The 13,863-nt window shown below is 40.3% G+C and overlaps 1 protein-coding gene across 1 annotated transcript in view; it reads left to right on the top strand.

Moving 5' to 3' along the window:
* Window positions 1–13,863, top strand: part of LOC102206411 (receptor-type tyrosine-protein phosphatase U-like) — a 110,504-nt gene that overhangs the window by 35,005 nt on the left and 61,636 nt on the right. Inside the window, exons 8-10 of the mRNA XM_005744723.1 lie at window positions 5,641–5,842; window positions 9,906–10,008; window positions 12,475–12,754. Of these exons, the coding sequence (XP_005744780.1) occupies window positions 5,641–5,842; window positions 9,906–10,008; window positions 12,475–12,754 (585 nt within the window). The remainder of the gene's footprint in view (window positions 1–5,640; window positions 5,843–9,905; window positions 10,009–12,474; window positions 12,755–13,863) is intronic.

Here is a 13,863-nt window from a genome sequence, read left to right as displayed (position 1 = left end):
ACTGTAACGCAGTCAGTTCTTCTTTTACTGTTATGCTGTTTTGTGGATCACAAAACTACTTATAAACACACACTCTCACACACAAAGTAACTCCACCAGAGTGCCTATTTCGGGTCACTTTTGCTGGTCCAAGCCTGGATAAAGGAGCAGGGTTGGAATTGTGACATTAAAAAAAACAATAACTGCTAAAATAAATTTTATTTGTAGTTCTAAATAAACTCTAACTGCATTTAGGACGTTTTTTACTCACTTTATGTCTCTTCCACAATGTTATTTCTCTCTCCAACAACGTAGGTTACAATTATATTAGCATGACCAATTATGCAAATTAGGCAATGACATCATTTAGCGACTTCTAGCGACTTTTAGGACAGCCAATAGCGATTTTCCTTACTGAGGAGTTTCCAACACTGCGTTAACGTCAAAGATCTGGCTCTAAGAGCCATTTCGTTCGTGACCGACACATCACTAGAGCTTTGGGTTGCACTGCCAACTGCCCCGAGGTAAAGTGTTAACATTTCAGTGTCAAGATACTGTCAGGTAGAAGGAAGAGGCTCTTTTACAGCCAACCTGAGTTCCTCAGTTTCATGTCTCTTGATTTACAGACTTGCACACATTCATCAAACAGCAACAAGGAAACAACCTCATACTGCTTTTAATTCATACTTGTCATCTTTAGTATGTGTTATTTTTCTCTGGTTTTTACCCTAATCCTGAATGCTGTGTAAAATCAGCCTGCGAGTGCTATAGAACGTAGATATGACACTAAGTCTACCTGATTATCTGTGGCTAACTTTAGCACAAGATTTATTAGACCTGCACCGTGAGTCGACATCTTTTTGCTGTAGCCTTAAGATTAATTGAGAGGCATTTCTGTGAGAAGGATTTCAAATAAAATGCCATCTAAATTTAATCTTTTACCCGTGTGAGTAACAAGCTAAGGATTCTGTAAAGAATATCAGACAAGCTGTATGAGCTTATACGGTCTGATCTGGTCTGACCTAGGAATGTTATCACTGCCACACCGCTTTTCCCTTATATGAACACTTGCTTAACAGCAGCTAAAAATCCAACTGTTATGTAAAAATGTTATGTAATTGTCATAACTGCAAAGCTGTTATGTGTCACATTCATTTTTAATTTTGCATCCAACAGTATGTGGGTCTAGAAATCTTTCCTGTTCCAAACATTAGATATTCATGCTCCCTAGAGGCTTAAAACTAACTTTAACTAGCTAACTTATAACGCTTCTTATTTCTCGAGTGTTTCTCTGGCACATCAGAGTTTTCAAATATCATGGGAATTACAGTACTTAGTAGTTAATTCTTCTGCCACTCCACATTTCTTTGCATGTTGCTAGGAAAATGGGCAATAGAGCAGTTTATTGAAACATGTGCAAACATACATGCAGACCTTCCCAAAGTGTGGGGCCGCCCCCCCATTGCAGGGGGGCGCGGTATGAAAAGGGGGGAAAAAAAGCAAAAAAACAAGCTTAGACACTGCCAGCACAATGGACAGGTTTTTTTTACAGGGATCCCACAGAAACGCAAAGCAGGAGATGAAGCATCGCTGAATATGTTTCCAAACCAACTTCATTCTAAGCCAAAGACTAGAAAATATGGTGAAGCATATCTTCCCTTTGGCTTCACCTGCACAAGTGCCGAGGTAGGTCTCCCCTACAGAATTGGTCTTCCCTGCGTCGGGAGCAGCGCTGGGCTCTCCAAATCACAGACAAACAGTATCCCACATTCTTTTTAGTTCACAAACACTTCTTGTAATGACTAACTACTCCTGACATTTTGGAGATGTTAGCTCTTTATACAGTAAAGTTACAGTGGGATACAAATAATATCAGGCTGATCCTGCCACGATTTGTTCCCCTGGTTCAAATCCCGGACAAACAGTATCCCACAGCTGTTTATGTTTTTAAACCAATTTCCACAGAGAGGCGTTTTTTGAAAAATGTATTGATAGCAATGTTGGATATTATTACACAGGGAAAAAAAACACGTAAAATAATCACACCGTGACGCCTCTGCCTTTCTAAATAGAGGGACAGTAAGTGTGTGTGTATATGTAAGCGTGTAAAACCTGAAGATAGAGACAAAATACTGCTAATCTGAATATCTGCCATTCTACAATTCATCTCACATAAACAATAACGTGGCACACAGCGTGACATAAAAATAGGCACATACCTTTGATGTTGCGTGACGAACTCTGTATTCCTCGCCCACACATAAACACAAAAAAGGAGTTTTAAAAAATCTCCGTTTTCGGTGATTGCAAATGCCGTTTACATGTGGACGAAACAGCTGCTTTTTCAAAAATACCCCTGTAGGTGTGCAGGTAGTGTAAAAAAGTTAGTAGTTTATTTTCTTACTAGCTGTAATTTATTGCAGATTACTTGTATTTACTTACTTGTTTACTAAATGTTTGAGGTGTGAAATAAACGGCAATGGAGCAAAATATGGGTGTGTGGTTGGAAGATGTGTTAGTGCGCGAACATTTTTCTTGTAAAACAAAGGGGGGCCTAGCAAAAAAAGGGTTTTGAGCTTGAAAATCTGTGTTTTGTATAATCACGCACAGCCTGACAGCGAACAGATACATGCATCAGGTCCTGTGTTGGGTCTTTGCTGTTTTGTTCCTTCTTCTTAAGGTCATGGCTTTCATGTTTGCCTGCTGTAGGTGCAGCCCCTTCTTCTTTTGTCCTCCACGTGTTCTGTTTCCTCAGTTTTTTAAGGGCACACTGGAGTTTGGCTAACAGCTCTTTGGGAATCATCTTATTGGGACAAAAATACTATTGTATGCCTGTCACACTGTGTTATCTTTGGCATTTTTCATAGATGTCTCTAAAGAAATTGGAACAAATTATGTGTTTTTGTGGGAAAGGATTTGTAACAAAATGTGTCAAAATGTAAAAGTGGTTCTTTTCTAAGTTGTCTGTATTGACTGTACTAGTTCATCCCTTGAATTAGGTGCATTTTTAATGCTTGAATGATTCGTAGGTCGATATTAAGAGGCTGAACAATTTTTTTTTAAAAGAACATTCCTCTGAAGTCTTTCCTCTGAGAAAGACTTTCTAAAGACCTGGAAAACGGTTTCTCAAGACCACTTGAAAAAAATGAAAAAGTCTCATCTCCAAAAGTTTATTTTGTTCATGTGGATGTAGCATTTTGTGGGAGAAACGTTTCACCACTCATCCAAGTGACTTCTTCAGTCTCTGCTGACTGCAGGTTCTCCAATATTCTAAACAGTAGATTTGCATAATGACCGAAACCAACCCACTGAAGGCTGGTTTTGTCACTACTCAGGGATGAAAATGCTTATGAGCCCCTGAAAGGAGACCCAGGAGGTGGTTACAGGAAGAGGGTGATAGATTGTCTGAAGCAGTTAGACCAAGACAAGGCTATTGACCGGACCTCATACCACAGGCTGTACTCAGGGGAGTCTACACAAAGTCTGTATGGTTTACCGAAGATACATAAACAGGGTGCACCTTTAAGACCGATTGTCTGCATGATCAACTCCGTCACCTATAACATCTCCAAGTTTTTGGCTTCAATCCTCAACCCATTGGTAGGCAGCTCTGAACACCACGTCCAGAACACTTTGGATTTTGTTGAGAAGGTGAGAGACATCATTATGGAAGCAGATGAAACCATCTCTCTTCACTTGCATCCCAAGCGTTGGAGGTAGTGCGTAAGAGATTACAGGATGACACCAACCTCAGCAACAGGACCACTCTCAGCATCGACCAAGTGTGTTTGCTTTTGGAACTGTGTCTCCATTCCACCTACTTCTCATACAAGGGTCAGTTCTACAGGCAGAAACATGGGTGTGCCATGGGCTCCCCAGTTTCACCCATCGTGGCCAATTTGTACATGGAAGAAGTAGAAAAGAGGGCTTTGCTATCCTACCCTGGAACACCACCAAGCCATTGGTTCAGATATGTGGATGACACCTGGGTGAAAATCAAGTCTCAGGACGTTCCACATTTTACGGATCGCATTATCTCGGTGGACCAACACATCACGTTCACCAGGGAGGATATGAAAAATGGCAAGTTGGCCTTCTTAGACTGTGCGATTTCCATCAGTAATGGGGGACATCTAAAAGCTGACATGTACCGTAAACCTACACATACACATCAGTATCTAAGGTTTGACTCTCATCATCCACTGGAGCACAAACTGGGTGTCATCAGGACGCTACAACACAGAGCGAAAACCATCCCCACAGACATAGAAGCAGAAGAACATCACATCAAGAAAGCCCTGAGTAAATGTGGTTATCCCAGCTGGACGTTTGTCAAAGCTGGGATGGCGCCAAAAGAAAGCTCCAGCCGATCCAGCAGAGAAGGACAACTGCTGCCTAAGCGAAAACCTGTAGTGATCCCGTATGTGTCCGGAGTATCGGAGCAGTTGAGATGCATTTTTTCTAAACACCGGGTCTCTGTGGCTTTTAAACCCCAAAACACGCTGCACCAAAAATTGGTCCACCCCAAGGATCGGGTCCCCCGACACAGAGTAACATAGTGTACGCTGTTAAGTGCCAGGAGGATTGCCAGGATTTATACATCGGGGAAACCAAACAATCTCTGGTGAAGCGGATGGCACAACACAGAAGAGCTACCTCGTCAGGCCAGGACTCTGCAGTCTATTTACACCTACAGGCCAGTGGACACTCTTTCAAGGATGAGGATGTAACATCCTGGACAGGGAGGAACGCTGGTTTGAGCACGGAGTCAAGGAGGCCATTTACGTGAAAAGGGAAAGACCATCTCTGAATCGAGGAGGGGGCCTAAGGGTACATCTTTCGCCATCTTACAATGCTGTGATTGCAGCCATTCCCCAACTCTCTGTGAATGGTACTCGTGGCCATTGATCAGTCGTCTTTGATCAGTGGTTGTTGATCAATGGTCATGAGAATTTGCATAATTAAGATTAATGAACTGACCTCACAGCCCATTGTTCCTTCAGTGGGCTGGTTTCAGTCATTATGCAAATGTACTGTTTATAAGATTGGGGAAACCTGCAGTCAGCTGAGACTGAAGAAGTCACTTGGATGAGTGACGAAACGTTTCTCCCACAAAACGCTACGTCCAGATGAACAGAATCAACTTTTGGAGATTTACTTACCTGGATGATTGAGAATGCATCAAGACGAAAAAGTCTCATATAACAAAATGAGGGGTGTCTCAAGACTTTTGCATATTAGTGTATCTAAGAAGTTTCATAGTTTGCGATTCACTGATGGAAACCACAAAATGACAAGCTTAGTGGGTTTTGTGATCAACTAAGCTTTATTTGTCATCACTTCTATTTTTAGGTGAAATTACTTGATAGTGGATCGATCACACCATTTTCCCCCAGGCTTACATGCTCCGTCTTAATTGCTATGAGTTGTCATAGTGGTATATTAATATGCTTACATTATTATCCCTTCTCTTAATTGCTTATCCAGTTCAGGGTCACAAGGGGGATAAAGCATGAAAAGAACATCATATCCTGTTAAAGAGATCAAAAAGAGCCTGAACCTTTCTGGTAGAAAAGCAAGAACAGACTTGCACAGATCTGGATTAGATTAGATAAGGTTTGGACCATTTTAATACAGTATCTTCATTTACTCTATTTTCAGATCAGTTACCAGAGTATTGAGTCATCAGATCCAGGTATTAATGTGCCAGGTCCTCGCCGTACAGTGTCCAAGCTGAGAAATGAGACCTACCACATGTTCTCCGGCCTCCATCCTGGAACCACCTACCTGGTGTCTGTCCGGGCCAGAACTGCTAAGGGCTTTGGCCAGACTGCACTCACTGAGATCACCACCAACATTTCTGGTGAGTCTTTGCACTGACTGCTGTATGTGTGTCTACATGTGCGTAGGAGATTTTCTCTTGACTGGTATTTAATGATAAATTCAGATTTTCAGTGGCTGTGACAGGACAAGTCTAAAGAAAAAAAAACATGTTTTTTTTAATGATAGGAGACTATGTCATGATATGTAATTCCCTCCCTTTGAAGAGCTTTGGTTGAATTGCACATTTAATTTTAAACTGTACAAATTATTTTCATTCTGTACACCTTTCAGATGCACACTGGCTTAGTTTGATAGAATAACAGCAGCGCAAATTATAGCCAAGTACAAATGTTCAGCTTGAATGGTTTGGGTGAAAACAGCTTTGTTCACATCACCGCGGCCTGCGTTTTCCATTCAAAGGACACGCAGCTGTTCAGAAATTAGAGAAGCGGTGTTTGTCAGGGAAGAGGTTACCGCTATGGATCTCAAGATTCTGTTCTGTCTGTGGGGATTGTGAAACACTCCCCCCCTGATTGGTGTCTGCAGGCCATTTTCACTAATGGTGTTTACTCTGATGAAACATCACTTGCTATTGTTGTGTCTCCCTCATACAGCACGTGGGGGGTAAATGGAGTGTGTGGATGATTTAGATTCATTCAGGAATCCACACACAAAAGCAGTTAAAGAAAATAAAGCTTCCTCAAAAGGTCTGCAGTTATTGCGTTTTCCTTCTTTCTGGAGATGTATCTGTATAAAATCTCCTGATGCAGGCTTTAATAATGTTTCAGGCTTCTTCTTGTTAAAATGATCTGATTATGTTAATCCGAACAGCAAAACAAAAAGACATTTTCTTCTGTCAAATTACATATTGAGCTCCTAAAAACAATTAACTGTGTGCCAAATCTAGAACTAAACAAGACTGTTTAGCTAATGATGTTGACTTTTTGTGTGACAGCAGTGTATTTCAAGGTCTAGGTAGCAAGTCAGATAATTAGGTAGTATTTCTGAAACAGCTTGAGGGCTGCAGCGGTCAGCGATGGGACCTCACGACAGATCATGGTCCAACAACAGGATGGTTAGAAATGTTCCAGAACAAACTGATCTATGCAGGATCTTTGTCCAGAGATGGAACACTGCACCCCCGCAGGTCCTGGCAGCACACAAAGTCTGAACTGGACATATTGTTTAGGTTATTAGAAAGTGCTTTAACTTCTATTTTTTTGTCACCCTTATTTTTGCCACATGTTTCCACCTCTGCCAAGGAGAATATGTTTTTGGCAGTGTTTGCACGTGTGTCATTCAAAGTTTTTGAAAGAATTCTGATAAAACTTTGTAGGGGTGTAGAGTGGGGTCATGTTAACAATTCATTAAAATTTGGCTTGCATGCACTGAGGTCTTCAAGGTCAACTTAATGATTCATTGGTCAAAAACTGGCAAAAAACCTCATAACTTAACTAACTATGATTCTTACAAGTGTGGTGTGTATAGTCAAAATACAACACTGCATACAGATTTAAAATATGTCTCGTTTACCTCTGACCTCTCCTTCAAGATCAAATAAGGTCAACATTTTATTAAATGTCTTGCTTAGAATTGTCAACATTTAGGAAATGATAACGGTATAGGAGGATTCTAAGTATGACATTATAGTTTGTCACATTTGACCTCTGATGTCAATTTAATATTTCACATCTGCCTTCCTTTCAAGTTGACCCCAAAATACGTTGTATCTAAAAGACAGTATTGTCAAGACAAAGAGAACGATGTGCCTCGTTAGCTGCCAGTATGTAAAAGACAGCGAGCGGCCTTGGCACAGGTTTGCATTCTGAGTGTTTCTTCTTGAATTTGTTTCTGCACTTTTTGTTACATTTGTGTTTCATAACTTATTTCAAACAAACAAATGTAAGTTACAAAAGATTAATTTCCTTGACTGTGTCTTAACATTACACTGAAAACAGAGCAAAGCATAATAGTTTGGATTGTTCAGCGAAGGAGTATAGCAACGAATTTTATGAAACAGTCTTTGCAAAAAGTGGAAATTGTGACATTTGCTGTTGTACTGAATTTTTCTGCATACTATAGTCCATTGCAGTCCTTTTCCAGTTTGTTGCACTTACATTATGTGCATTCTAAATCCTACCAAATCCTACCCAAACGTGTCCTGCTTGATAAACCACAAGGAAATTATAAATAATGGCGAGACGTGCCATTATATTTACTGCACCTCTCTTAGTTTGCATCCAAATATCAAATATAAATGTAACATTTCACTTTTACATGACTTTGTTGCAAGTTGACCCCAAAATATGTCATATCTTTAAAAGACAGTACTGTCAAGAGAACGCGAATGAATCCATATACACTCAAAATTAAGTTAAAAAGCCGGCTTTTTGTACTTTTTACTCCACTACAAACTCCTTAAAGTATTTTCTAAAAAAGAACAAAGAAAATAAAATGAAACTATACAAAATACAACACTATTCCTTTAAAGAGTGAGTTGCCTTTCGGAGGGTTGCGCTCTCTGAGTGCTTCTTGTTAACTTCAGAATTTGGGAAAGTCAAACATGTTTATGGTTGTTCTGAACAGCCTAATGCAGAGTCGAAAACCTGCTTTTGAGGGGACACATTACTGTTTAATTTTGGGGTTAAAAGCGCACATTTTCAGGAAGACTGAATGACTTTTGGATTGTCTAGTGTGGTATAGGTGTCCCGTATTTGTGAAAAAGTCACTCTAGATCCAACCTTGAGCTATTGCAGTGCACTTTCAAATTTTGAATGTAACTCCTTTACATTCATACATTAAATACATTAAATATTATACATTAAAGTAATAGAATCAGTGCATTCAAGTAAAATATAAAAAATGCTCATTGTTAAAGTTTTATTAATTAGTTTCTTTTATGGTTTAATGGTTTACAGCAGTTTCTCTTTTTAAAGTTGTTGCTTCTTTTCCTTTTCATTTCTCCTCTGATTCAAGTGTGCTTGTTTCATGTCTATTTGTTATTACTGTCTCCTAAAGCAGACAATGACATAACTTTATCCCTAGGCATGCAGAATATATTGAACATTTTGATTTTAGTCTGGTGTTTTCTGATGCCGAACAGGGAGATTGGTGGATTGTAAACGTTATTGTCTTAATAAAAATACCTTTTGGTTCTGCTGGATCTTGGTGCTTTTTATATTCCAGGAGAATTCTTTGACCCCCACACTGTATGTAATACAGCATCCATCTCTATTATCTGTACCTGTTCCATTCGGTTTAGAAAGTGGCTTATGTGGGCTTGCAGATGTCAGAGTGTACAATTAAATCTATAGTATCACATGCTCCCACCTGGCTGCGCTGTCAGGAGCTCTGGGCAGCCAGCTCCTGTTCCAGTTTAGTACCACACATGCAAGTGTAATGCTGTTAGTTTTTTCATTATTCATTGGCTTTAACCACCTAACACACACTGGCTCAAACACTCCTGAGCACGACTGCATATAATGCAGACCTCAGATGTTTGCGTGCAAGCATGAGTGTGTGTTTTTTCGGATGACAGGTTACACAAGCAGGTTTTTACGACGGGCATTAATGCCTTGCCTCAGCAGAAACATTTTCCACTTCCATTACAGAAACCTTTTTGTTTTGGCTTATCTGTTGTACCAGGATAACCATTTGCTTCACTACGTACTCCAATTAATTCACTCCCTGTAGTAAACAGAGATGGGAACACTCAACCCCTTTGTCCCCAGAGCTTTGCTGAGGTTGTGCAGCATTGAGATCTGTCCTAATTATATTATAAGAGCCTCTTGTTTTCTCTGTAGTTGGCTGCTGTTACTAGTCATCATCAGTCAATGGCACTGTGTGGGAGGCCTGCACACACTAGTACGCTGGGGACAAGTGCGGGTAATGAACAAAGATGGTACACTCTTATCTTTTAATGTAGGGGAGAAAACATTACTAAAATATTGAGCAGTGGGGCCACATGTCTGTTGAAGCTCCCAAATCTAAGCAAAGTATATTTCATCTTTGCAAAAAGAGTACGGAAAATCATCCTGCTCTTTTTCTACACATGTTAGCCCTTTTTTGACACATTTTTTTCCCACTTTTCTTTCTGCCCTCAGCTCCGGTGTTTGACTATGAAGACATCCCTTCTCCACTGAGTGAGTCGGAGAGCACCATCACCGTGCTGCTGCGCCCAGCCCTGGGGAGAGGGGCTCCTGTCAGGTACAATGCATGCTTCACTCCTACACCGACATTCATTTGGTGCTCTTCCAGGCTCTGATATTTATAGCTGCAGTCAAAGCGAGCTCTGTGAAGCACTAGAAAATTGTTCTTTAGTCTTGAAGCATAGCAGACACCATTTCAAGTAAAATGCATGAAGTCCCAGAAAGTGGGTCTTCACAGAAACATGATGATTTTGCAAAGTTCACAAAGCGTTCAAAATTAAATGCAATCCATTAATATTAGGTTTCCTCATTAATGTTTGCCCAGTGGTCAAGGACATCAGAACGTTATGATGTGTTGGCACAATAGCAACAGGAAAAAGGGAATAAAAAATGGGCCGTTATTCGTTATTCCGTCCTGAAGCCTAATTCACCATTTCACACAGCTTTAGAATGACGCACCATGTCAACCTATCGTATGCTGACTGTTAGACATTGTGTCACCATAATAGGCCCTTGCCCCTGCCCCCGGTCCAATTTCAATTTTTTCTCAAAACCTGAGGTTTTCTCAGGTTTTGAGAAAAAATTGAAGCACCAGGCTTTCAACTAGAAAAGCGCATCCAATCCTTCACGGAGTGCATTTCTCTGGGAGAGATATAACGGTGCAATAGAAAAATATTCATCACATGGTGAGGTTCTGTTAAAGCCAAGCAAGAGAATGTCGTGACAATATTGCTTCTTCATTGTGGCCATGACTAGTAAAAACATTTTTTCATAACTGAAACTAATAATCAAACAAACACAGTTTGGTAAATGGTGACTGCTGATATACAATTTGGGACATATCTTTCAATTCAATTGTATTTATATAGCGCCAAATCACAACAACAGTCACCTCAATGTGCTTTATATTGTAAGGTAGACCCTACAATAATACATACAGAGAAAACCCCAACAATCATATGACCCCTTATGAGTAAGCACCTTGGTGACAGTGGGAAGCAAAAACTCCCTTTTAACAGGAAGAACCTCTGGCAGAAACAGGCTCAGGGAGGGGCGGCTATCTGCCAAAATTCATTCATTTTCCTGTCTGGAGTAAATGGACTTGTTCTTATATAGTGCTTTTCTACTCTTCTGAGCACTGAAAGCACTTTACACAACTTGTGCATTCACCCATTGTTCTAAGTGCTTTCTAAGTAGCATTCACACTCCAATGGATGCATCAGAGAGCAATTTGGGGTTAATATCTTGCCCAAGAATATTTGGCATTGAGGGAAACCAAGAATCGAACCATCAACCTTCCAATCAGTAGATGACCTGCTCTACCGCCTGAGCTACAGCCATACTTTACACAGTAGTCAGACTTTTTTGGAACCAGGGTTGGGGAGTCACATGCTCATGCACTTTCACTAGCTCATGAGCTACTCAAAGGATCTAGTTAGCACCTGTTAGTTAAAGCAACAGCAACTAAAGTAATCCGTTTACTCTAAATAAACACTATATACAGGGAATAACATCTTGCGTTTGGAGCCTTACAGACCTGCATATGATACCTACTTACCATGCAGTCTTTTTAAAGTTTAGCATGAGTTCTCTGGATGACTAATCATGCTACTTTTGCATATAATTACTGCTTGTACTTTCTTTACTTTCACCTGGTAGGCTGATTTGGAAAGAGTTAACTGGCAGAGCGCGGATGAAAAACATAAAAAAACATTGATGAAAATTGTTAAAACAAAACATCACATAATTAAAAGTGGTGTTATTCAATAAATATACATATCCAATAAAGATCAATTATAATAAAAAATAGCTGAAATTCAATAATAGCGAGTTTTTCTTGTGTTTTGATATAATTTATGAATTTGGGTTTCAGTTGGGTGCAGTCTTCAAATGAACACTGTAGTCCAAACTGTTTATTTAAAAAAATAAATCATGAAAACTGTAGATGGCATAGTCAAATCTGTGTGTATATGAAGTTCAACATTAACCCCTTAGCAGTCCTACAAATTTACAATTAGTCCCCTAAACCATCCAATGTACCGTGGGCGGTACGTCCGACTGCTAACAGGTTAATGAGTTAAAAGCAACAATTTATTGGAGGTAAATTACAAAAAGTAATCAATGCCAATCAAATAATTAACAAAGAAACCAGAAATATTAAAAAGGCAACTGAAAACAATGGCCACACATTACAGGATGAAGTAATATCAGGTAAAAGTCAATCTATAAAAACTTGTTTTAAGAAGGAATTTAAAGGTCACTGGCTCTGTGGGCCTGAATCTCCTCAGCCAGATCATTCCAAAGTTAATCCGTTTTATGTATCGAAAACTCTGGAGTAATATTACTTTTCCGACTGGATATATGATGATGATGCTACAATTTAAGGACAAGGGCAACAAACACAGTGTGATCTGAATGGTATGTTCCTGGCATTATGACTATTGACAGCGATATTATATACTATTAGAATGATATTTAAATGATAGGTTTTTGGGGCACTAAGGTCCACATTGTCCTGTCCCAGTGCCTACCAGGTAGTGGTGGTGGAAGAGGATGGGTCCCGTCATATGAAGAGGAGGGAGCTGGGTACCGTGGACTGTTTCCCTACTCCAAATTCCCACAACGAGGCTCAGGCCAAAGGGGCTCCACATTACTACACAGCTGAGCTGGCTCCCAGCAGTCTGCCGGAGGCCACGCCTTTCACAGTGGGTGATAATCACACCTACAATGGCTACTGGAACAGTCCTTTGGACCCAACCAAGAACTACCTCATCTACTTCCAGGCCACCAGCAACTTCAGAGGGGTAAGAACCATTACAATGTCTTTTTTTCTCTGCTACTCGGACACTATTTTGCAAAAAATATTCACTCACCTATCCAAATTATTGAATTCAGGTGTTTCAATCCCTTCCATGGCTACATGTAGACTCCATCTACAAATATTTGTGAAAGAATTTGTTGCTTTCAGGAGCTTTGTCAATTCCAGCATGGTACAGTGATAGCCACCTGCGCAATAAGCCATGAAATTTCCTCGCTACCAAAGATTCCAGCCTGTTCTCACTCCCAATGCGTAACATCCCAACGATTTGTCATGTCCCACGGCATTCCTGAGAAACGCAAAAGGTGACCTTTCGCGTTTTTATGCTGCGTGCCGAGTTATGGGTGAAATCTAGTAGAATGACGGTCCCGCGGTAATACATGTTCCAGCTAGAGCAGGGCGATATGACCAAAAATATTTATCACGATATGCATTTGAAAATTTGCGATAACGATATAACTGACGATATAATTCCAACAAACACGGTAATAATGACGGCCCGCTAGCATGCTGTACCAAAAATAGTGCTTTGTTGTGTATCTGACGGACGAAAGCTAAACCAGTGCCACACCACTGAAGTTGCAGCATTTTTACAAACCAAATCTGGTTCATCTGTTTCCTTCAACGATCCGCTCTCGCCCTTCTCATTCTCCGTCGCTGCCGTGGTTTTTCCGCCATGTGCGTATGAAAACAAAGGCACTGCACATGCGCGTTTTACCCATATTCTATCGCGATATTTCATTTTCTTATCGTTGCCCAACATTATACCGGTATTACCATGAACGGTATAATATGGCCCAGCCATAGTTCCAGCCATGTATTCCAGCCCGAACCCTAACCATGTCCCTATCCCTAACCGTAACCAGCTCTTTAACAACGTAAAATAGTGTTTTCCAAAGCGATTAAAGTAAAATGAATGAACATGTGTCGATTAATTCCAAACGGTTCTCACGTTTCCTCGTTTTTCCAATCTCGTCATTTAGGGACATGTTGGGTGCCTGGAAGCGTAATATGTTGACGATTTATCACCTACCGTAAAATATTATGCTTTGGGAGCAAGAACGTGTGGCAGCCCATTGAATATTCCGCCGTCAA

The sequence above is a fragment of the Pundamilia nyererei genome, unplaced genomic scaffold, assembly GCF_000239375.1.
Source record: "Pundamilia nyererei isolate P.nyererei 1_Seehausen unplaced genomic scaffold, PunNye1.0 scaffold00148, whole genome shotgun sequence".
Taxonomy (NCBI): Eukaryota; Metazoa; Chordata; class Actinopteri; order Cichliformes; family Cichlidae; genus Pundamilia; species Pundamilia nyererei.
This window is presented reverse-complemented; position numbering and strand designations above follow the sequence as displayed.